The following is a 26,313-nucleotide window of genomic DNA, read 5'->3' on the forward strand; positions in this document are numbered from 1 at the left end:
TTCCAAAGTAACGTTCTTTTACCTCTTTGGGTAGGCTTATTCTGTGGTATCTCATGGTTTTTGGTGCAATTGTAAATTGGATCAATTCCTTGATTTCTATTTATGCTTCTTCATTTTTGGTGTATAGAAATGCAAATGTGCTTGATTTTGTATCCTGTGCCTTTGATGAATTCATATATCAGTTCTAACAACTTTTGATGGAATCTTGCAGGTTTTCTACATAATGTATCATGTTGTCTGCAAAGAATGGAAGTTTTACTTCTTCCTTGCTGACTTGGATGCCCTTTATTTCTTTTTGTTGTCTGATTGCTGAGGCTAGGACATTCAGTAGTATTTTAAATAACAATGGTGAGAGTGGACATACCAGTGTTTTTCCTGACCATAGTGGAAATGCTATTTTTTCCCACTGAGAATGATATAACTTGTGTGTCTTTTATATATGGCCTTAGGACATTGAAGTATATTACCTATTCCCCTATTTTGTTGAAGATTTTTTTTAATAAACAATGGATGCTGCATTTTATCAAATACTTTTTCTTTATCTATTGAGACGATCACAGGTTTCTTTTATTAATGTGGTGTATCACACTGATTGATTGGTGAATACTGAACCACCTTGAAGCCATAAATAGATACCACTTAATATCAGTGAATAATTCTTTTAATGTATTGTTGGATATTGTCAATTTGTGAGTATCTTGTTCAGAATTTTTGCATTCATGTACATCAGGGATATCGGCTTATAACTGTTTTTAGTGGGACCTTTGCCTAGTTTTGGAATCAAGGTAATGCTGGCCTCATAAAAAGAGTTTGGAAGTTACCCTTCCATTTCTATTTTTTTTTAATAGCTGGAGAAGAATAGGTATTAATTCTTCAAATGTTTGGTAGAATATCCCTGGGAAGACAACTGGCCCTGGACTTTTTTTTGTTGTGTGATTTTTGATTAATGATTCAATTGCTTTTCTGGGTATAGGTCTGTTCATATTTTCTATTTATTCTGTTTCAGTGTTTTTCAGCATGGGTAGCTTATTTGTTTCTGGGAACTTATCCATTTGTTCCAGGTATATGCCAATTTTTGGCATATACTTGTTCATAACATTCGCTTATAATTGTTTATATTTTGGTGGTGTTGGTTGTGATCTTTCCTCTCTCATTCATGATTTATTTATTTGGGTATGTTCTCTTTCTTTTTGATAAGTTTTTTCTAGGGATTTATCAATTTTATTAACTCTTTCAAAGAATCTGAAAGTTCTGAGTTAGATTGATCTGTGCCATTTTGTTGTTGTTGTTGTTCCTATATCATTTAATTTTGCTCTAATCTTTATTATTTCTCTTGTTTTGCTGGATTTAGGCTTATCTTTGCTATTCCTTTTCTAGCTCCTTTAGGTGTAAGGTTAGACTGTGTACTTGAGACTTTTCTTGCTCCTTGAGGTACCCCTGCATTCCTATATACTACCTTCTTATGACTGCTTTTGCTACATCCCAAAGGTTTTGGATCATTGTGTTTTCATTTTCATTTGCTTCCACGTACTTCTTTACATCTTCTTTAATGTTCTGGCTAACCCATTCATTTTTCTCCAACCCATTCCTTTTTTAGTAGGATGTTTTTCAACCTCGATGTAATTGTGGTCTTTCCAAATTTTTTCCAGTTTGACTAGAAAAGTTCTAGTTGACATCTAGTTTCATAGCATTGTGGTCAGAAAATATACATGGTATGATCTCAATCTTCACTTGTTCAGGCTTGATTTGTGACCCAGTATGTGATCTTTGCAGGAGAATGTTTCCCGTGCACAAGAAAAGAATGTGCATTCTGCTGTTTTAGGATGAAATGTCTTGTATATATCAGTTATGTCCATGTGGTCCAGCATGTCATTCAAAGCCACTCTTCCCTTTTGACTTTCTGCTTAGATGATCTGTCCATTGAAATAAGTGGGGTGTTGAAGTTCCCACTATTGTTGTGTTATTGTCAATGAGTTTCCTTATGTTTGTTATTATTTGATTTATATATTTCAGTGCTCTGAATTTGGGGGCATAAATATTTACAACTATTAGATCTTCTTGTTGGATACACCCCTTTATTATGATACAGTGCCCTTCTTCATTTCTTGTTTCAGTCTTTGGTTTAAAATCTAGTTTGTCTGAAAGACGCATGGTCATTTTTGCTTTCTTTTGATATTCTTTACCATGATAAATGGTTCTCCATCCCCTCACTTTCAATCAACACTTTTGGTCTAAAATGAGTCTCTTTGAGGCAGCTTATAGATGGGTCTTTTTTTTTTTTAATCCAATCTGACCCCCTATAGCTTTTCACTGGAGAATTTAGTTCATTTACATTAAGAGTGATTATTAATAGGAATTTAGTGCCATTGTATTACCTGTAAAGTTGGTGTTTCTGGAAATTTTTTCTGTTCCTTTCTATTCTTTGTTGCTATTGATCTTACTTTCCCACTCAAAGAGTTCCCTTTAATATTTGTTGCAGGGCTTGTTTAGTGGTCATGGACTCCTTTGGTTTTTCTCTGGAAAGCTATATCTCCTTCCATTCTGCATGACAGCCTTGCTGGATAGAGTATTCTTGGCTGCATCCCCCCTCCTGTTCAATATGTTGAAAATATCATGCCACTCTCTTCTGGCCTGCCATGTTTCTGTGGAGAGACCTGCTGCAAGCCTTATTTGGCTTTCCTTGTAAGTTAGGGACTTCTTTTTTGTCTTGTTCCTTTCAGGATTTTACCTTTATTGATACATTTTGCAAATTTAACTATGATATATCTTGGTGTTAGCTTGCTTTGTTGATTTTGATGGGAGTTCTCTGTGCCTCCTGGATCTGGATATCTCTTTCCTTCGCAAGATTAGGGAAGTTTTCAACTATAATTTCTTGAAATAAACCTTCTGCCCATTTTTTACTCTCTTCTTCTTCTGGAACTCCTATGATATGGATGTTATTATGTGTCATATAGTTGCTGAATTCCCTAAGTGTACACTAGTGAGCCAATATTTTCTTTTCCTCTTCTCACCTTTATTATTTCACATCTTGGCTATAGCATTTTTATTTTGGATGGACTAGATTTTAGTCTTTTGTCCCTGTGGTGAGGGACTCCTGGCATTGTCTATGTTTTTCTCTAGCCCAGCTAGTATCCTTATGACCGTTGTTTTAAATTCTTATTCAGGTATATTATTTATAACTGTTTTTGATGGAATCCCTATCCTTGACTTTTTGTTATTTCTTCTGAGATGAATGCCTCCATTTTGACATTTTGTGTAGCTCTCTGTCTTCGTGTTAGGAAAGTCTGTTATGTTTCCTGATCCTGAGAGTTAATGGCTATATTAAGAAGAGGTCATATTCTGTCCATGACCTGGTGCTTCAGGAATTGTTTCTGATGTATGCTGTGTACACACTGCTCTTGTGCTTTGGCTGCTGTTTCCCTTAGGTCAATCCCCTGCAGACTCTCTCCTTGTCTGCAATGGGGAGTGCTTGGATATTGCCCACTGTGTAGCAAGTTTTAACTAGGTGTGTTTTAGTCTGCTTTTTAAAAGAAGCTAGATCTTATTTCCCCTAGAGCTACAGCTTTGCAGCCCTCTGTGGTCAGAAGATAGTACAATTGGGTGGTTTGTGCTGGTCCTCTGGGGGAGGGACCTGCTGATGCTCTGAGTCTCAGGCACACTTGCCTCAGAGTAACAAAACAAAACAAAACAAAAAGTATCTTTAGAGTACAGGGGAGTAGGGCTTGGTGTAAGAGGTGCAAGCTTCCACCCTGGGCGCTGGGCTGCTCACTGAAGTCCATCCTTGCTGGTGGGAAGGGGTAAAAATGGCATCAGGTGGCTCTCTCATCCCTAAAGAGGGGATTTCATGCCTTGCCTATTCAGAAGCCCTCTCAGAAGAGCAAACAACCTCCCCTACTTTGTCCCAGGCATCCCTAAGATCCCTGTCTTTACCCTGTCTGTGTCTGAGCCTTCTGCCCACCAGGTAGCACAACGCTCCTGTGTTTTATCTCAGGCATGCCAGCTGGGTTTCAAAACTCCAAATTTTAGGGACCTGGCACTGCATGGACCCATGCTGATCCTCTGGGGGAGGGTTTCACTGAGCCGTGGTTGGTGTGTTTTTTTTTTCTCCCCAAAAGGTCAGTCACAGGAACATGTAGGAGCTTAGAATTTATGTTAAACCACAGCATAAAGCCAGCATCCAGGTTAGCTGCGCTCAGTAGGTGCATCTATTCCCATACTAATGAACAGGCCAGCTCAATATTGCCCACTGGCTCTTTTGTCCCTGAAGAGGCAGTGCCACTTCTCCCAGATGCACTCAAAGAATGGGAACTGTCCCTCCCAGTGTGACTCAGAGGATCCTCAGACCACACTGTCCACTCCTGGCCCTCTCCACTCCTTCTCCACAGGAGCACCTCTATGCCCAATAGGCTCCAAACTGGTAATGGCACAGACTTCCAAAACATCAGAACTTGAGCTCCACTGCTTGCAAAAATTTGCCACAATCAGCCTCTATTTTTTTCCCAGAACATCAATTGTTTGGGGGAGTGGTTTTTGTGCAATGTCCTGTGCCCATTTTTTCTATCTCTCTCCCCCCACCTCACTCTTTCTCTCTCCTCTCTTCCCTCTGCAGCACCATGATTCTTTTCTCCCCCAAATCACACCTCCACATTTCACACCCTCCGTAATATGGCCTCTTTTCTCCCTCTAGTTGTGCAGATTATTCTCTCAGTCCTCAGATCAATTTCCTGGGTGTTCAGAATGATTTGATATTTATCTAGTTGTATTTAATGGATGAAACAAGCATAGGGTCCCCCTATTACTCTGCAACCTTCACTTCCAAGGGTTCAATTTTTTTAATGCTAAATGAATAAAAAGGAGAAGTAAGGACCAACTTTGCAAGGGAAGAAAAACATTGAAATGTAGCAAGGAAAAATATCCAGAATGGAAAGAGAAGTAAAGGAAGGAAAAAATCCACCCTATAAGAAGCAGGTCCCCCCGACTTAAGGAACTTCTTACTTATAGCTATACATAAGTTTAAGTAAAACACTTGTAAAAGAATATTTCTTAAAGGATTCTTAAGACAGACACATGTCAAGAATGGTTTCAAAAATTAGAAACATAGGGCATCAAACTATCAGGAAATCATTTTTTTATGTATATTTTCAGTTAAATGTAACCTTTATATTTCTGGGTAATAAAAATATATATCAATTTAGAGACTAAACATACTGCTAATGTTGTACTACTGTAGTGAACAAAATCTAATTGTTAAGTGATTCTTTTTTTGAAATTCCAAAAACTTTGGTAGCATTAATAATGTGTATTTTATTTGAGGTAGTATTAACCACTGCATACAAACTTTAAAAGTAAATATGAATTGATCATAATCTACCAAATATAAGATATCTCTACTTATTTTGACACCATGAAATAATTAATTCATGTCAGTAATCTATTAAAAAAGAATCATAACATTTTTTTTTCTAACCTGGACACTGTTGGGAGAAATAGGGGACTAATTGGTGAAATACAATATCTCTTTTATCGCTGACCTGTTACTTAATGCTTACCAAATAGTAACACTGTCTTGAGAAAAAGAAAAATTCATTATTACTAATCTGGACATATTAAAATTATACTAACTATAACTTAGTTTTACTAATCATATGCTATATATATATATATAGACATGCATAGATATAAATATAGATATCTGGAGAATGAGAAGAAATTTACCTAGTTCTGCCTATTTTAACTGATGAAAAGTGATCAGATGACCATGAAAATCCAAAGCTACAATAACTGAGATGAAGTGGATTAGCTGTCTAAATCAATCAATAACAAAACAGCATCAGGCAACATAGGCAATTCTTAAGTTCAGATTTAAAGAATACTGCTTAAAGAATCTATGCATCACAGAGCAATCTCTATAACTCTCCACTATTAAAAAGAAAAAAAAATCCAATCACAAAAAACACACATCTCCCAGCATGGAATAGGTAACCATATCCCTAAAAATCCTATAAATGAAAAACATTAAACAAAGAGATAAATTTATGTTTAGTGTTTCTTATCACTCATAATTTAACTGACATCAGATGAGTACCTAAACCATTACACAGCAAATGTACTTGGTTTTAAGTTCATATAACTCAGGCTATAAACTAAATCACATCCTGGAGCACCCAGGTGGCTCAGTCAGTTAAGCGTCTGTCTTTGGCTCAGGTCATGATACCGGGGTCCTGGGATTGAGCCCCATGTCAGGCTCCCTGCTGAGCAGGGAGCTTTTCCCTCTCCTTCTGCCTGCTATTCCCCCTATTTGTGTCTTCTCTGCCAACTCAAATAAATGAAAAATATATATATAAAAAAACTAAAACCCTTAGAAGTGATTCTAGGTCCCTGATTCTCCAAATCTTCAGATTTCCTTTCTAACCACTGAAGGTGACTAATTTAGATCACATTAGCATCATCACTGTGTATTTTTGCTGTCTTTCCATTAAAAGTATACTTCCTGATTATTTTTAAACTGGGAAGGTAAATATTGACAATAACCCTCTCTCTATATATATCTATGTGTTTATGTTGGCTACACATGTACATATGTGCACATGCACACACATACCCTTTTCTGCCTCCTGTGGTATGGGGCATAGTATTTCTCTATCAATTTATTAATTCTCAAATATATCATTCCCCATTGCTTTTGTATTTTCCTACACTTTATATTTTATAAACTACTAATGTAAATACTATGCCTCTTAGTACATATGATCTGTAGAGAAAACTTTAGATGATTTTGATAGAAGCTTACATTTAAACTCATAGTTAACACAAGTTATTTGTATTAAGTAAATTACAAAAGAAATAATGACATTTTATCTATTAACCAGAACTAAGGTTACTGTTACGTCATGACAGTTTCGGGGGAAAAAAAGGACATCAAGGTTGATTTTATCCGTAACTAAATAAGAGGAGGATTATGCTTTTCTTATTTTCCACTTCTTTTTAGTCTACACAATACACAGATGACTCAATGTGATAAACACTGGGTCATAAGTCTCACTTCTGCTACTTGTTAATTTGACAAACAAGTATATATCATAACCTCTCCAGGTCTCAACAGATTTACCACTACAATGGGATTATTAAAAAATATTGTCTCTGAGGCTCCTTCCAGCTTAAACAATCCATAATTCCAGGAAAATATTATTGAAATAATAATAATAAAATAACAAAAGAAATGTGGATGTACAACTTAGACCTTCTTAAAATCTTAAGATTTTAAGAAATCTTCTTAACTTCTAATCTTCTAATCTTCTAACACTCTTCTATAAAACTAGAGCTTGGAGGACAAGGGACTAGTACATAGGTCTAGCATAGAATGGCCCAATAGTCAAATGGTCTTTAAAACTAGTTAGAAGGGTCCCTGGGTGGTTCAGTCAGTTAAGCATCTGCTTTCATTTCAGGTCATGATCCCAGAGAACTGGTATCAAGTCTTGCGTCAGGCTCCCTACTTATTGGGGAGCCTGCTTTTTTCTCCCTCGCTCTCTTTCTGTCAAACAAATAAAAAAATCCTTAAAATAAAATAAAATAAAGTAAAATAAAATTAGTTAGAAATTCTGAAATAATTTAATGTAATATTTTTTCAAAGCCAGGAAATGCATTTTAAATGGTCTCAGGTCAAATATTTCTGCACTAGCTCTCTTTTCTAACTTAAAGTTGAAGGTAATCTTATTTACAGAGGATTCTGTATTTAAGTAACCCAGTTACTCATATAGTAGCAAGTAAAAATTTCATTCATAATCACACTTAAGAATTTCATGGCATATAGATTATACATCAATAAAGTTTAAAAGATTTAAAATTTTCATATAAAAATTTCTGACAAAAACTGTCTATATTTAAGGTATTGTTTTATTAATAATTGAATTTGCTTATTATTAACTTACCTAAATAAATTTCTTTAATTGACAAGAAATTTAATTGATAAGAAATAAATTTCTTATATCTTAACAATGTAGCACAACCTGTTAATGAAAGAACTTACTTGGCAAGAATCTGCTTCTCCTTCTTCCATTGGCTCATCAACAATCTGAAGACCATTCACCTGAAAAATATTGTGCAAACACTGAAGTTCGGGATTACTAGAACAAGGGTAAGAACTAGGAATAATAGAACCCCAGGCATTTCCCATCATGATTTAGCAAGATCTATAGTTACTGAAACACCAAATGTCAAACAACACATAGACACAAAAACAACACAAACAACACATAGGTACTTAGAAAAGGAACATTATTAATATGGTTTCCAGATTGTTCTTGAGAATCCGTAACTTTCAGAACTGTATTTTCATCTCATATTATTTAGAACTTTGCTATGATTTATTAACATACAGTAAACATATGACCTTTGTGCTTGACCTATGTCCCCAGCCAAACACCAAAAAACAAAACAAAACAAAAAAACAGTTCAATTGAAAATGGGGCAGAACTATGGGAGGACTCTGAAAATTAAATAATAGTAAGCAGATTAAGGAAGTATGACAAAGTTCAAAGAATAACCAGCAAATACTGTTATGATGAAAAAATAAATTAAAAACGGAAAAAAAAAGAATAACCAGCACTATGGTGAGTTTCCTGGGTTTATTTCAAAACTTTATCTCTTGACATTGACCCAAGAAGAAACTGACTGATTCATGGAACTACACAGTGGGAATGAAAAATATTTCCAAGAAAAACCTCATTTCTGGAAAAAGGAACAGTAAAAGACACATTTTTAAGCTGGTGAACATAAGAATTAAAGGTTTTTTTTTTTAAAGATCTTATTTATGTATTTGACAGAGAGAGAGATCACAAGTAGACAGAGAGGCAGGCAGAGAGAGAGGAGGAAGCAGGCTCCCTACGGAGCAGAGAGCCCGATGCGGGGCTCGATCCCAGGACCCTGAGATCATGACCTGAGCCGAAGGCAGCGGCTTAATCCACTGAGCCACCCAGGCACCCCAAGAATTAAAGGTTTTGTTTTTTTTTCCCAATTCTTTTTCTCTTTTGACTTCTAGTCCTGCTCCAAGACAAGACCCAATCAAGAGAAAATGTATCTGATCAAAGAGACCAGGAAAAGAGGCTCATATGATTAAAAAAAAAAAAAAAAAGTGTGTGTGAGGGGAGGTATTTCCTGTTATTTTTTTCATGCTCTCCTTCACTTCATCCCAAGGTACAAACAGTACAAACCTGTGTGACATCATGAAAGACTAAAACTCTGAAAGAAACTCAGTTCTCGTCGGAAGAATCAGGATAAAGAACCTATGGGAGGGGCGCCTGGGTGGCTCAGTGGGTTGAGCCCCTGCCTTCGGCTCGGGTCATGATCTCAGGGTCCTGGGATTGAGTCCCGCGTCGGGCTCTCTGTTCGGCGGGGAGCCTGCTTCCCTCTCTCTCTCTGCCTGCCTCTCTATCTACTTGTGATCTCTCTCTGTCAAATAAATAAATAAAATCTTAAAAAAAATTATAAAAAAAAAAAGAACCTATGGGAATTGGAGAATCCACAGAATATATCATGGAAAAGATACAACAGGAAAAGGAGATCCCCTAATTCTGCATCTGAACAGACACAATACCTGGTCTCAACCACAAACTGCATGTGTGTGGAATAGAATCAAAGAAGCCTAACAAAGGACTTGAAAACTGAACTGCAACATAAACCACTGATCAGGCCTAAAACTAACTACTAAGTTAGGACATGGAGAGTTCTGACCCAAATTATCTGAAGACATAACTAATGCTGGAACTGTCACACAGAGAGGGTGAGATAGAACTTGAATCTAATCAGGCAGATTGTATGCTTAAACAGTCAAAATTAATGGGCATCAATTCCAGGATAACTCTGATGTTGAAATACCTGACAAAGATCATGCAGCTGTTATAACTATGCTCTTTGGTTAAAAATAAACATACTTCAGGGGCACCTGGGTGGCTCAGTCATTAAAGCATCTGGCTTCAGCTCAGGTCATGATCCCAGGGTCCTGGGATCGAGCCCCTTATCGGGCTCCCTGCTTGGCAGCAGGAAGCCTGTTTCTCCCTCTCCCACTCCCCCTGCTTGTATTCCCTTTCTCTCTCTCTCTGTCAAATAAATAAATTAAATTTTAAATAAATAAAAATAAAGGCTTGAAAAACTATACTTGAACAGAATGGTAAAGTTATCAGCAAAAATATTAACCATAAAAAACAAATGTAAATAATTTTGGACAAAAATAATGTTTCTTTTTTTTTTAACTATGTTATGTTAGTCACCATAAAATACATCATTAGTTTTTTTTTTTGTTTTTTTTTTTTAATTTTTTTTTTCTTTTTTACAGATAGAGAGAGAGAGAGAGAGATTACAAGTAGGCAGAGCAGCAGCCAGAGAGGGGAGGAAGCAGGCTCCCTGCCAAGCAGAGAGCCCGATACGGGGCTCGATCCCAGAGACCCTGAGATCATGACCTGAGCTGAAGGCAGAGGCTTAACCCACTGAGCCACCCAGGCGCCCCTACATCATTAGTTTTTGATGCAGTGTTCCAAGATTCATTGTTTATATACAACATCCCCTGCTGATTTTAAAAAATACTGGATTGGCTCAATAAGAAAATGAAGATGGCAGAAGAAATAGTAAACTTGAAGATATAGCAACAGAAATTAACCAATATGAAGAAGAAAATGAAAAATGGGGACACCTGGGTAACTCAGTCAGTTAAGTGTCTGCCTTCAGCTTAGGTCATGATCCCAGGGTGCTGGGATTGAATCTAACACTGGGTTCCTACCTCAGCAGGGAGTCTGCTTCTCCTTCTGCCTGCCACTCTCCCTGCTTGTGCGCTCTTGCTCTATCTCCAGCAAATAAATAAAATCTTAAAGAGAAAGACGAACTGATATTGAAAATGAAAAATGAATAAAAGCAAATGAACAGGGGTGCCTGGGTGGCTCAGTCATTAAAGTGTTTGCCTTCAGCTCAGGTCATGATCCCAGGATCCTAGGATGGAGCCCTGTATCGGGCTCCCTGCTGAGCAGGAAGCTGCTTCTCCTCTCCCACTCTCCCTGCTTGTGTTCCCTCTCTCGCTCTCTCTCTCTCTCTCTCTGCCAAATAAATAAATAAATAATCTTAAAAAAATAAAGAAAAAAAATAAAAGCAAATGAACAGAGCCTCAGAGACATGTGGAATGTGAGAAGATCTAAAATCCATATCATTAATATCCCAGAAAATAAGAGAGATACAGAATTACTTAAATAATGGCAAATCTATTCATATAAATTTTGAAAAGAGAAAAATCTATTGAGACAAGAAGTAAACTAGTTGTTGCTTAGGGGTATGGGATAAGGAAATGGAGGTAACAGATAAAGGGTAAAATGTTTCTTTATGATGTGATAAAGTTCTAAAACTGTGGCAATAGCTGTGCATATCTGTAAATATACTAATATTCTGTTGTGTATAAGTGTTTTAGTTTTTATGATATAACTGACATAAAGTACATTATTTCAGCTGTATAACATAGTGAGTTCACATTCACATACATTGCAAGATAGCTAACAAAATAAGTCTAGTTATCATCTACCACCTTACAAATTTAATGTTACTGATTATATATCTTAAGCTATACACCGTATACACATGACTTACCTGTTTTATAACTAGAAGTTGGTACTTCTTAATTTCCTGCAACAATTACATCTCCCCAGTGCCCTATCCTTCTGGCAACCACCAATCTGTTCTCTGTATCATGAATCTGGGTTTTGTTTATTTTTTTATTTTTTTTTTTTTTTTTTTTTACACGGAACCAAACTTGTCTTTTATTTTGAGAAAAATAAGAAATTAAATAGTATATGTGGAAAATCAAGCAAATATGAATTTTCAGCTGTGAAAGTTGAATTTCATTTAACTGGTGGTACACAAATTAACAGCATAGATTTAAACATCCTCTTTATTTTTTTCCTAGATTTTATCTCTCTGAGTATGAACCCAAATATCTTGCATTATTTAGATTTCTGGTAGTAGTTCTTGTCTAATAACAATACTAACTTAACACTTAAAGAATACTCTAGAATGTTATCATGATTAACACTAGTGAATTCTGTACAGCAAACACTGATCTAAGCACACTTAGCAACACTGTACTTATAACAATATAATTAAATAGGAGACTATTCCTATCTTCAATGTATAGATGAGTGAACTGAGCTGTAGCACATTAAAACAATTTTGTCAAAGTCACGAGATATAGATAGGACCAGGTATCAAACCCAGAGATGATCTCCTGAATCTTACTTTTTTTTTTTTTTTTTTTTTTTAAGATTTTATTTATTTATTTGACAGAGAGAGAGAGCGCAAGAGAGGGAACACAAGCAGGGGGAGTGGGAGAGGGAGAAGCAGGCTTCCCAATAAGCAGGGAGACCGATGTGGGACTCTATCCCATGATCCTGGGATCATGACCTGAGCCCAAGGCAGATGCTTAAAGACTGAGCCACCCATTCTCTGCCTGCCTCTCTGCCTACTTGTATTCTCTATCTGTCAAATAAATAAATCTTTTTTTTTTTTTCTCATTTTATTTATTTTTTCAGCGTAACAGTATTCATTCTTTTTGCACAACACCCAGTGCTCCATGCAAAACGTGCCCTCTCCATTACCTTTTTATTCCACATGTACATCATGCAGTATTTGTCTTTCTGTGTCTGACTTATTTCATTTAGTATCATACCCCTAAGCTCAATTCATGCTGTTGCAAATGATAGGATTTCATCCCTTTTTTATGGATGAGTAATATTCTATTGTGTGCATGTGTGTGTGTGTGTGTGTGTACATACATACATGACTTCTTGTTTATCCATTCATCATCAATGGACACAGGTTGCTCCCATAACTTGCCTATTTAAATAATGCTGCAGTAAACACAAAATTGGAAATATCCTTATGAATTATGTTTTCATTTTCTTTGCAATGTTACCCAGTAGTGCAATTGTTGGATCCTACCTACAGTATATCTATTTTTAATTTTTTGAAAAACCTCAGTACTATTTTCCATAGATCCAGAACCCATATATATTCCCACCAAAAAATACATGAGGTTTCTGTTTTTTTCCACATTCTCCCTAACACTGGATATCTTTTTAACAATAGCCATCCCCACATGTGTTGGGAAATATCTCTATGGTATTGATTTGCAATTTCCTGCTGAATTAGTGATGTTGAGAATATTTTCATATACCTTTTGGCCATTAGTATCTTCTTTGTTAAAATGTCTATTGAGATCCTCTGTGTGTCTTTTTTTTCCTCTCTGTGTCTTTTTTAAATTTTCTGAGATTTTATTTGTTAAATAATCACTACACCCAACATGGGGCTTGAACTTACAATGCCAAGATTAGGAGGTGCATGCTCTATTGACCATTTTTAAAACTGTTTTGGTTTGGTTTGGTTTTATAATTGAGTTGTAGGAGCTCTTTCTATATTTTGGATATTAATCCATTACCAGTTATATGATTTGCAAAAATGTTTTCCTTTCAGTAGGTTTTTTCTTTTTTTCATTTTTTGTTGTTTCTCCTTCGCTGTGCAGAAACTTTTTAGTTTGAAGTAGACCCATCTGTTTATTTTTGCTTTTGCTTCCCTTGCCATTGGAGTCACATCCAAAAAACATATAGCTAAAACTGTTTGATCAAAGAGTTTTCTTCTAGGATTTTTATGGTGTCTAGTCTTTTTTTTTAAAGATTTTATTTATTTATTTGACAGACAGAAATTACAAGTAGGCAGAGAGGCAGGCAGAGAGAGAGAAGGAAGCAGGCTCCCTGATGAGCAGAGAGCCCAATGTGGGGCTCGATCCCAGGACCCTGGGATCATGACCTGAGCTGAAGGCAGAGGCTTTAACCCACTGAGCTACCCAGGCACCCCTTATGGTGTCTAGTCTTATAGCCAAGTTTCTATTCCATTTTGAGTTAACTTTGCATAGAGTGCAAGAGAATGTTCCAATTTCATTCTTTGGATGTCGCTGTCAAGTTTAGTAACACCATTTTAAATAAATTGACTATATATTGGTGCTTTTACTTCTGGATTCACTATTCTATTCCATTGATCAATGTGTTTATTTTTATGCCAATACCATACTGTTTGACAACTAGAGTTTTGTAATACAGTTTAAAATCAGGGTGCATGAGGGCACTTGGGTGGCTCAGTCAGTTAAGCATCTGCCTTTGGCTCAGGTCATGATATCCAGGTCCTGGGATCAAGCCCTGTGTTGGGCTTCAAACTCAGCAAGGAGTCGGCTTCTTTTTCTCTCCCTCTGCACCGCTCCACCACTCGTTCTCTCTCTCTCTCTCATAGGTGGGAAAAACATAAAATTAAATAAATAAAATAAAATAAAATCAGGGTGCAGGGTACATGATACTTCCAGCTTTTTCAAGACTGCTTTGGCTATTCAGGGTTTTGTGGTTCTATACAGATCTTACAATTGATTTAGTTCTGTACAAAATTTCAATGTAATTTTAATAGAGACTACATTGAATCTGTAGTTTATCTGGGTAGTTTGGACAGTTTAATAATATTAATTCTTCCAATCCATGAGCACAGAATGTCTTTCCATTTGTTTCTTCTTCAATTGCTTTCATCAATACCTGCTATTTTTCAGTGTACAGGTCTTTACCTCTTTGGTTAAATTTATTCCTGTATTATTCATTTTGGTCCAATTGAAAATGGAGTTGTTTCCTTGATTTCTTTCTTATTAGCTCTATTAGTTTTGTGGTGGAGTCTTTAAGGTTTTCTATTCATCGTACCATGTCATCTACAAATAGTGACACTTTCATTTCTTTCTTACCAATATGAATGATTTTATTTCTCTTACTTGCCTACTCACTGTGGTTAGAATTTCCAATACTATATTGAATAAAAGTAAGGATAATAGGCATCTTTTGTCATATTCCTGATCTTAAGGGAAAAGCTTTCAACTTTTCACTGCTGAGTATTAGCTGTCAATTGGTCATATATGACCTTTATTATATTGAGGCACATACCCTCTATGCCCATGTTGTTGAGAGTTATCATAAATCAATGTTGAATTTTGTCAAATGTTTTTTCTGCATCTACCAAGAGGATCATATGATTTTATCTTTCATTACATTAATGCAGTTTATCATGTTGATTTATTTGTAGATACTGAATCATCCATGGATCCTTGGAACCAATTCCATGTGGTCATGATGTAAAAGCCCTGTGTGTGTGTGTGTGTGTGTGTTTAAGATTTTGAGACAGAAAGTGACAGCAGGAGCAAGGGAAGGGGCAGAGGGACCAGCACACTCTCCCAGAGTGGAGAGTCTAACATGGAGTTTGATCACAGGACTCCAAGATCATGACCTGAGCCAAATCGAGGACCCCAACGTGGGACTCAATCCCAGGACCCTGGGATCATGACCTGAGATGAAGCCAGATGCTTAGCCAACTGAGCCACCCAGGCATCACAAAGATTTATTTGACAGAGAGAGATAGAGGCAGAGGAGAGAGTCTTAAGCAGACTCTGCATGAAGCATGGAGATGGACAGAGGGTTCAATCATATGACCCCGAGATCATGACCTGAGCAGAAACCAGGAACAGACACTCAATTGACTGTGCCAATCAAGCACCCCATAATCCTTTTAATGTATTACTGAATTCGCTTTCTAATATACAGCTGAGGTTTTTGGCATCTCATTCCATTAGGGATATTGGCCTATAATTTTAAGTCTATGTGTCTGGTGTTGGTATCAGTTAGAAGCTGATCTTATTATAATTTTTCATAATAATCTCTTATGACCCTTTTATTTCTGTTAACACCTAAAGCTTTACTTTCATTTCTGATTTTACTTATTTGAGCCCTCTCTTTTTGTTGGCACATCTAAAGTCTTAATTTATTTTATCTATTCAAAGAATCAGCTCTTAATTGATCTTTAGTGTTATCTTTTTCATATCCATTTCATTTATTTCCTCTATCATTTCCTTCCTTCTACTAACGTTGGGATTTTTTTCTAGTTTATTTAGGTATAAAGTCAAATTGCTTACTGGAGATTTCTCTTTTCTTGGGGTAGGCCTTTACTGCTATAACTTTCCCTCTTAGTTCTTTGCTGCATCTGATTGGTTTTGGTATATAATATTTCTGTTTTCATTAATCTCTAGACTTTTAAATTTCTCCTTAATTTTTTTCCTATGGCCCTGTAGTTGTCCAGTAACATGCTTAATCTCCATGTATTTGTAGTTTTTCCAGTTATGTTTTGTAATTAATTTTTAGATTTGCACCACTGTCATTAGAAAAGATGTTTCATATATTCCATCCTTCTTTAATTTATTGAGACTTGTTTTGTAGCCTCATATGTAATCTATCTGGGAGAATGTTCCATGTGCACTTCAGAAAATATATATTCTGATGCATTTAGATGGAGTGTTCTCTCCCTACATATATCTATTAAAGTCCATCTAGTCTAATGATCATTGGAGATTAATGTTTTCTTACTGAAACAAGGTTTCATATATGTCTGGATATAATATATCCATTGACGTAACTGGCATGTTAAAATCCCTACTATTATTGCATTGCTGTCAGTTTCTTCATTTAATAATGATTCCCTGTTAACATCTGCTTTTACATATATTGGTGCTCCAACCTTGGATACATATATACTTTTAAGTATTGGATCTTCTTGATGCCTTTTTCATTTTGTAGAGACTTTCCATTGTTGTTCACTATAATCAGTTTCAAAGTCTCTTTCGTCTGATATGAGTGTATCTATACCACCTTTCTTTTCATTTCCATTTCCATGAAAAATATTTTCCTATCCTTTCACTTTCAGTCTGTGTGAGTCCTTACCTCTGAAATAAATCTCGAATAGGGAGTATATAGATATGTTTTTTTGATTTGTGTTTTTTGCTTTTTTAACATATTCAGCCACTCTTTTTTTATTTTTATTTTGTCGATTAGAGGAATTAGTCCATTTACATTTAAAGTTTTTTTTTAATTTAACTTCATTTCAGTTTAACAATTCATTGCCTATGTACCACACCCAGTGCTCCATGCAACACATGCCCTCCATAACATCCATCACCTGGCTGCCCCATCCTCCCACCCCCCGCCCCTTCAAAACCCTCAGATAGTTTTTCAGGGTCCATAGTCTCTCATGGTTCATCACCCCTTCCAATTTCCCTCAACTCCCTTCTCCTCTTCATCTCACTATGTCCTCTGTGTTATTTGTTATGCTCCACAAATAAGTGAAACCATATGAAAATCAACTCTCTCTGCTTGACTTATTTCACTTGGCATAATCTCATCCAGTCCCATCCATGTTGCTACAAAAGTTGGGTATTCATCCTTTCTGATGGGGTCATAATAATCCATAGTGTAAATGGACCACATCTTCCTTATCCATTCGTCTGTTGAAGGGCATCTTGGTTCTTTCCACAGTTTGGCGACTGTGGCCATTACTGCTATGAACACTGGGGTACAGATGGCCCATCATTTCATGACATCTGTATCTTTGAGGTAAATTCCCAGTAGTGCAATTGCAGGGACATAGAGAAGTTCTATTTTTAATTTCTTAAGGAATCTCCACAGTGGCTGCACCAACTTGCATTCTCACCAACAGTGGAAGAGGGTTCTCCTATCTCCACATCCTCTCCAACGCACGTTGTTTCTTGTCTTGCTAATTTTGGCCATTCTAACTGGTGTAAGGTGGTATCTTAATGTGGTTTTGGTTTGAATCTCCCTGATGACTAATGATGATGAACATATTTTCATGTGTCTGTTAGCCATTTGTATGTCTTCATTGGAAAAGTGTCTGTTCATGTCTTCTGCCCATTTTTTGACATGATTATCTGTTTTGTATGTGTTGACATTGAGGAATTCTTCATAGATCCTGGATATCAGCCCTTTGTCTGTAGTGTCATTTGCAAATATCTTCTCCCATTCTGTGCATTGCCTCTTTGTTTTGTTGACTGTGTCCTTTGCTCTGCAGCAGCTTTTGATTTTGATGAAGTCCCAAAAGTTCATTTTTGCTTTTGTTTCCATTGCCTTTGGAGACATATCTTGAAAGAATTTGCTGTGGCCAATATCGAAGAGGTTACTGTCTATGTTCTCATCTACGATTCTGATGGATTCTTGTCTCATGTTGAGGTCTATTATCCATTTCCAGTATGTCATTGTGTATGGTGTAAGAGAATGGTCGAGTTTCATTCTTCTACATATAGCTGTCCAATTTTCCCAGCACCATGTATTGAAGAGACTGGCATTTTTCCACTGTATATTTTTTCCTGCATTGTCGAAGATTATTTGAACATAGACTTGAGGGTCCATATTTGGGCTCTCTACTCTGTTCCACCGGTCGAAGTGTATGTTTTTATGCCAATACCATGCTGTCTTGGTGATCACAGCTTTGTAGTAAAGCTTGAAATCAGGTAACGTGATGCCGCCAGTTTTGTTTTTGTTTTTCAACATTTCCTTAGCAATTCAGGGTCTCTTCTGATTCCATACAAATTTTAGGATTATTTGCTCCAGCTCTTTGAAAAATACCGGTGGAGTTTTGATCGGAATGGCACTAAAGGTATAGATTGCTCTAGGCAGTATAGACATTTTAACAATGTTTATTCTTCCAATCCAAGAGCATGGAACGATCTTCCATCTTTTTGTGTCTTCTTCAGTTTCTTTCATGAGTGTTCTGTAGTTCCTCGAGTACAGGTGCTTTACCTCTTTGGTTAGGTTTATTCCCAGGTATCTTATGGCTCTCGATGCTATAGTAAATGGAATTAATTCTCTAATTTCCCTTTCTGTATTTTCATTGTTAGTGTATAAGAAAGCCACTGATTTCTGTACATTGACTTTGTATCCTGCCACGTTACTGAACTGCTGTATGTGTTCTAGTAATTTGGAGGTGGAGTCTTTTGGGTTTTCCACATAAAGTATCATGTCATCTGTGAAGAGGGAGAATTTGAATTCTTTTTTTGCCAATTTGGATACCATTTATTTCTCTTTGTTGTCTGATTGTTGTTGCTAGGACTTCTAATACTATGTTGAACAAGACTGATGAGAGTGGTCATCCTTGTCATGTTCCTGATCTCAACAGGAAGGCTGTGAGCTTTTCCCCATTGAGGATGATATTTGCTGTGGGTTTTTCATAGACAAATTTTATGAAGTCAGGAATGTTCCCTCTATCCTTATACTTTGAAGCATTTTAATCAAGAACAGATGCTGGATTTTTTCAAATGCTTGTTCTGCATCAATTGAGAGGACCATGTGGTTCTTCTCTCTTCTATTATTGATTTGTTCTATCACATTGATTGATTTATGAATGTTGAACCATCCTTGCAACAAAGGGATGAATCCCACCTGGTCATGGTGGATAATCTTTTTAATGTACTGTTGGATCCTATTTGCTTGAATCTTGATGAGAATCTTACCATCCATATTCATCAGGGATATTGGTCTGAAATTCTCCTTTATGGTGGGATCTTTGCTGGTTTGGGGATCAGGGTAATGCTGGCTTCATAAAAAGAGTCTGGAAGTTTTCCTTCTGCTTCAATTTCTTAAAACAGCTTCAGGAGAATAGGTGTTATTTCTTCCTTGAATGTTTGGTAGAATTCCCCAGGGAATCCGTCAGGTCCTGGACTCTTGTTTTTTGATCACTGCTTCGATCACGTTACTAGATATTGGTCTATTCAAGTTGTCAGTTTCTTCCTGGTTTAATTTTAGAAGTTTACAATTTTCCAGGAATGCATCCATTTCAGCTAGGTTGCTTAACTTATTGGCATATAACTGTTGATAGTAACTTCTGATGATTGTTTCTATTTCCTTGGTGTTAGTTGTGATCTCTCCCTTTTCATTCATAATTTTATTAATTTGGGCTTTCTCTCTTTTCTTTTGGATTAGTGTGGCCAATAGTTTATCAATTTATTAATTCCTTCAAAAAACCGGTTTCTAGTTTCATTGATGTGTTCTACTGTATCTCTAGTTTCTATCTCATTGATCTCTGCTCTAATCTTGATTATTTACCTCTTGTGGTGGAGTTGGCTTAATTCGTTTTTGATTCTCCAATTCTTTAAGGTGTAGAGACAGCTGGTGTATTCTGGATGTTTCAATTTTTTTGAGGGAGACTTGGATGGCTATGTATTTCCCCCTTAGGACTGCCTTTGCTGTATCCCATTGGGTCGAAGTGTCTTCATTCTCATTGGTTTTCATGAATTGTTTAAGTTCTTCTTTGATCTCCTGGTTGATCCAAGCATTCTTTTTTTTTATACTTTATTTATTTGACAGAGAGAAATCACAACTAGGCAGAGAGGCAGGCAGAGAGAGAGGAGGAAGCAGACTCCCTGCGGAGCAGAGAGCCCGATGCAGGGCTCGATCCCAGGACCCTGAGATCATGACCTGAGCTGAAGGAAGACGCTTTAACCCACTGAGCCACCCAGGCGTCCCTGATCCAAGCATTCTTAAGCAAAGTGGTCTTTAGCTTCCAGGTGTTTGTGTTCCTTCCAAACTTTCCCTTTTGATTGAGCTCCACTTTCAAAGCATTGTGATCTGAGAATACACAGGACATAATCTCAATCTTTTGGTATCAGTTGAGCCCTGATTTGTGACCCAGTATGCGGTCTATTCTGGAGAAGGTTCCATGTGCACTTGAGAAGAATGAGTATTCTGTTGTTTTAGGGTGGAATGTTCTGTATATATCTATGAGGTCCATCTGTCCCAATGTGTCATTCAATGCTCTTGTTTCTTTGTGTATTTTCTGCTTGGATGATCTGTCTATTACTGAGAGTGGTGTGTTAAGATCTCCTACATTAATGTATTCATATCAATATGACTCTTTATCTTGATTAATAGTTTTATTTTTTAAGATTTTTCTTTATTTATTCGACAGAGATCACACTAGGCAGAGAGTCAGGCAGAGAGAGAGGGGGAAGCAGGCTCCCCGCTGTGCAGAGAGCCTGATGCGGGGCTCGATCCCAGTACCCTGAGATCATGACCTGAGCCGAAGACAGAGACTTTAACCCACTGAGCCCCCCAGGCGCCCCGATTAATAGTTTTCTTATGTAATTGGCTGCTCCCATATTGGGGGCTTAGATATTCACAATTGTTAGATCATCTTGGTGGATAGTCCCTTTAAGAATGATGTAGTGTCCTTCTGTATCTCTAACTACAGTGTTTAGTTTAAAATCTAATTTATCTGATATGAGAATCACTACCCCGGCCTTCTTTTGAGGCCCATTGGCATGAAAGATGCTTTTCCATCCCTTTGCTTTCAGTCTGGGTGTATCCCTAGGTTGGAAATGGGTCTCTTGTAGATAGCATATGGCCGGGTCCTGTTCTTTTATCCAATCTGCAACCTTGTGTTGTTTTATGGGTGCATTTAGGCCATTCACATTGAGAGTGATTATTGAGAGGTACATTTTTATTGACATCATGATACCTTTGAAGTCTTTCTGTAGACTGTCTCCATATATTTCTGTTTAATGATATTCTTATGATTTTTACTCTTTTATAGGACACCCCTTAATATTTCCTGCAGTGTCGGCTTGGTGGTCGCATACTCTTTTAAACCTTGCTAGTCTTGGAAACTCTTTATCTCTTCATCCATTTTGAATGTCAGTCTTCCTGGATAGTCTTCTTGTCTGCATGTTCTTCTCATTTAGTGCCCTGAACACATCTTGCCAGCCCCTTCTGGCTTGCCAGGTCTCTGTGGACAGGTCTGATGTTATTCTGATGGGCTTTCCACTGTATAAAGGAACTTCTTTGTCCTAGCTGCTTTCAAGAGGTCCTGTCTACAATTATGATTCATCATGTTCACTATCAGGTGTCTTGAGGTCTTTCTAGATTCTATAATCTTGGGGGAGACCGTTCTGCCTCTAGTACATGAATGCTGGTTCCATTAGTGAGATTGGAAAAATTTTCATGGGGAATTTGTTCAACTGTATCTTCTAGTCTTCTTTCTTTCTCCTCCCCTTCAGGGATTCCAATAATTCTGAAGTTGGAATGTTTCATGGTGTCATTTATTTCCCTAATTCGGTTTTCATGGCTTCTAAGCTGTTTGTTCCAGGCTTCCTCCTGATCCTTTCTGTTGTCCTCCAGGTCACTAATTTTATCTTCTGTCTCAGTTACACTAGCTTTTCAAGAATTTAGATTAGATTGGAACTCATTGAGAACATTTTGAACATCATCCCTGGTGGCTTTCACTTCTGCTCTAATCAATTCCATTTCGTCATCCATGGCTTTCTCCAACCTAGCTATTGCCTGGATAATTGTTAGCCTGAATTCCCTTTCCGACATATTGTCTATGTCAATAGCCATTAGCTCTGTTGCAGAAGGCCCAGCCTCTGAATTTTTCTTCTTTTGGGCATTCCTTCTCCTAGTCATTTTGGTGAAAGATGGCTGAATGGATGTAGCTGAATGTATCAACTGTGGTGCAGGCAAGGTGCACCCTGGAATGCTTCTGAGCAATCAAGAGTCCCCACCCAAATGAAAGAAAAAGAGAGAGAGAGAGAGAGAGAGAGGAAAATAAAAGAAAGATAAAATAAAAGAGAAGGCCCAGCCCAGATGGGCCCCAAGGTAAGATTTATGAAGTATACAAACAAAAACAGACAAACAAAATGACTGGTAAAAGTAGATGACAAGAGAAAAAAAAAAAAATATATATATATATATAAACAAAACAAAAAAAGAACCTCGTCAAAAAGCACCCCATGTGTAAAATTTATATACTACCAGGACAAACACAAATACACAGAAACACTGGTGGAAGACAAAGATGGGAGAGCGGTTATAAATTCTCAGTGTGGGTGAGGAAGGTTATTTTGATTCTTCCTGGAAGTATCTTGATATCTTTGTTAAAGGACTCAACTTTCCTAAGATAAAGGGGGATTAAAAACTGGTTTACCTATACGGGTAGCATTGATTGGGTAAAGGGGAATACTTTGAAGTTTAACTCTATATGAATATTAAAAAGTAAAAATTAAAAAAAGAATAAACAAAAAAAATTTAAAAAATAAAAAATAGAAAAGCAAAAGAAAAACACAGGTATTGTGGAAGCCAAGAAAATTAAGGCCATCCCACCTCAAGTTTAGCTGATGTGGGAAACAGAGGCAGAAGAAAATCATTAAAATTCCTAACCTACTGACAAGCCCTTGAAACAGACAGAGTGGCTCTCCCCTGGGGACTTAACTGCACTCACCTTGAGATTTTGCTAAAGGACAATCCTAGCCTGACCAACCCCTATCCCAACAGGTCTGACCAGGATCCTATAAATCTACTTTAACAATTCCTTTATCTCTAAACCTCCAAGATAGTGTTGAGAATCATTCCCAAGTATATGGCCCACTGATATACATCTAAAGGGTCTCACGAGAAGATTTTTATTATTGGTAATAAATAACCTTTCTCCCAACAATAGCTAGCCCCTCAAGGTCCTGGAGACCTTGCTTCCAAAATTCCTTAGAGATTTACGCCATCCCTAATCCCCTTTGTCCTCACCCACCGCTGAGTCCGCCCCTACTCTGCCTTTAAAAACTCTAACTGTAATCTGGTTCAGGGTCCAAGTCCCTACTCTGCTGCGTCGGGTATACTTGGACCCAAGTTTAAGCATGTCACCTCGGGGTCCAAGTACCTACTCCACTGTGTCGGGTATACTTCGGCCCAAGCTTAAGCTTTTCAAATAAACCCTCGTGCAATTGCATCGGTGCTTGGCTCCTTGGTGGTCTCTCGGACGCAAAAACTGGAGCATAACAGGTATATGTATCAAAAAGTTCAGGTTAAAAGGTTATTATGGAATTTGATATACTGGAAATCTCACTGTGATAGTAAATAGGTTAAATTTTTCCTTACAAAAAAATGAACCAGGGGGCGTCTGGGTGGCTCAGTGGGTTAAGCCTCTGCCTTCGGCTCAGGTCAAAATCTCAGGGTCCTGGGATCGAGCCCCACATCGGGCTCTCTGCTCAGCGGAAAGTCTGCTTTCCCCTCTCTCTCTCTCTGTCTGCCCTTCTGCCTACTTGTGATCCCTCTCTGTCAAATTAAAAAAAAAAAAATGAACCAGAATAGTGGGAACGAATTAAAAATAAAAGTTGTAACCATGAAGTAGTGGTAGTTGTTCTCTTGTCTTTCTTTTGTTGTTGTTGTTTCTGTTGTTGGCTTTCTGGGGGAGGGGCCTGCCTCAAGTTTTCTTAGGCACTGTTCCCTGAGTTCAGTTCTGACCTCATCAAGGGGGTGGGCTCTGAGGAAACCAGTTTTTCAGACTTCTGTTCTCTGTAGGTTTTTTTGTTTGTTTTTTCTTGCCTTGGCAGCTTTGATGGTTTTTGGAGGTTTAGAGGAAAGCAAACTGCACCCAGACCTCCCTCTCAGAGAGAAGCCTCAGTCTGTTCCCCTCTGCTTGCTCCAGAGCACATAAATTTCCCCTCGGCCGCTGGCAGAGCATGTTCCCAGTCACAGTCTCTGTGGACACAGGAACTCCTGCTTGTACCCAAAACCACAATAGCTGCGGCTGTCTGGGCACAGCGATAGTGCATGGAGATTTTCCCACTGGCCCAGGCTGTGAGTGCTCATACTCTCCGGGTCCCAGAGAGCATGGGCTGGCGCCTGCAGGCACCTCTCTCAGGGAGGTGTGAGGGGTGCGACTCAGACTCTGGTAGTGCAGCATGAGGAGAATACAAAAGGTTGTGGTTCTGCTGGATGGCGCCTGCACGCACCTCTCTCAGGGGAAGATGTGGGGCACAACTCAGACTCTGGTAACACGGCGCATGCATGGAGAGTGCAAAAGGCTGTGGTTCTGCCATCTGGTGCCTGCATGCACCTCTCTCGGGGGAGGTGTGGGGCATGACTCAGACTCTGGTAGCACGGTGCTGACTCAGACTCTGGTAGCACGGTGCGTGGGTGGAGAGTGCAAAATGCTGTGTTTCTGCTGGCTGGCTGGCGAGACTCCCTGCCCCTCATGGGAGCTGCCACCCAAACACTCTCAGGCGCGCTGGCGGCTCAGGGACCAAAACTTGGTTTCTTTGCTGCACTCTCTCTGGCTCAGCGCCAGAGGTGGCTGTCCTGGGTCCAGGGACTTAAGCCCCTGTCCCTAACTGCCCCAATTCCCACAATTTCCCCCACGATCCTTTGCTCTTTTTGAGTGCTTTCAACCAGACTCTAAGTAAATGATGGTCCCCAATCGCAGGGCACTCTCGTATTGGGGTATTACTTTCCAATGGGTTGCTTCTGGTGGCTCCCTCCCCCTTTGGTTTATTTTCTGATATCAGTCCGATATTTCCACTCCGCTTTACCTGCCCACTGGCGTCTTCTGCCCCCGTAGATAACCAAAAGTGTATAATTCTAATCTCTGGCTGATTTCATGGGTGATCAGAGTTCTTTGGTTGGCAATCAGCTCACTTTAGGGTACAGGTTGAAATGGCGCCTCCTCCTACTTCCCCACCATCTTGTCTCCTCTAAAGTAATTATTGATAGGTACATACTTACTGCCATCTTGTTCCAAGGTTTCTTGTTGTTTTTGTAATTCCCCGGTGATCCTTTCTTCTTTCTTCCTTTGTGGCTTGATGAATTTCTTTAGTGTTAATGTGTAGATTCCTTTTTCACTTTCTTTAGTGTATTTATTATAAAGTTATGCATTGTGGCTATCAATAGGTTCACATATATGATTCTATGTAAATAAGTCCATTTTAAGTTGATAGCAACTTATATTTGAACATATTCCATAAGTCTACATTTTTACTCCCTACACTACATTTTGTGGTTTTTTATTAACACAAAATAAACAACCCTTTTAGAATTTCTAAAAAAGAAAGAAGGAAGGAAGGAAGGGAGAAAGGAAGGAAGGAAGGAGGGAAAGAAGGAAAGAAAGAAAGAAAGTTAGTTTTACTCGAGCTCAAGTTAGGACTGTCTGGTATACACAATCTTCCTTACAAAGAAAAGACTACTTCAGTGTGGGACTATTTAGTGTACAGTTATATACATTTTTTACATAAACATTATAAATTATTACACAAAGAACATTTCAGTGAGTTGTAGACCTTTAGCTTCTTGTATATGCTGGACTGTATGGCTTTTAATCTATGGGGATCAAAGAAATTTCTGACTTCATCTTATCTTTTGTGTTTAGAATGCTCCTTTTTGGTTATTTTCTTTATTGAAGCAGATGTATAATGTGTGATTAGGCCAGAAATAGAACCCATGCTTTGAGGTTTTGCCAAATCATTTTGACCTTGGTAAATGTTGAAGTATAGCTTCCCTGGGAGCCTAGGATCCAGCCTCACAAACATTAAAAGGTGAAAACTTCATTTGTCAGATTTTGCACTGTAGTTATCATGAGGTTCGCATATATGATCCTATGTATATA

At 37.8% G+C, this 26,313-nt stretch overlaps 1 protein-coding gene across 1 annotated transcript in view; it reads right to left on the reverse strand.

Moving 5' to 3' along the window:
* The window catches only part of RPS6KA6 (ribosomal protein S6 kinase A6), a 170,959-nt gene that overhangs the window by 95,344 nt on the left and 49,302 nt on the right, over positions 1 to 26,313 (reverse strand). Inside the window, exon 2 of the mRNA XM_045995522.1 lies at positions 8,027 to 8,086. Within this exon, the coding sequence (XP_045851478.1) occupies positions 8,027 to 8,086 (60 nt within the window). The remainder of the gene's footprint in view (positions 1 to 8,026; positions 8,087 to 26,313) is intronic.

This window comes from Meles meles, chromosome X, assembly GCF_922984935.1.
Source record: "Meles meles chromosome X, mMelMel3.1 paternal haplotype, whole genome shotgun sequence".
NCBI lineage: Eukaryota > Metazoa > Chordata > Mammalia > Carnivora > Mustelidae > Meles > Meles meles.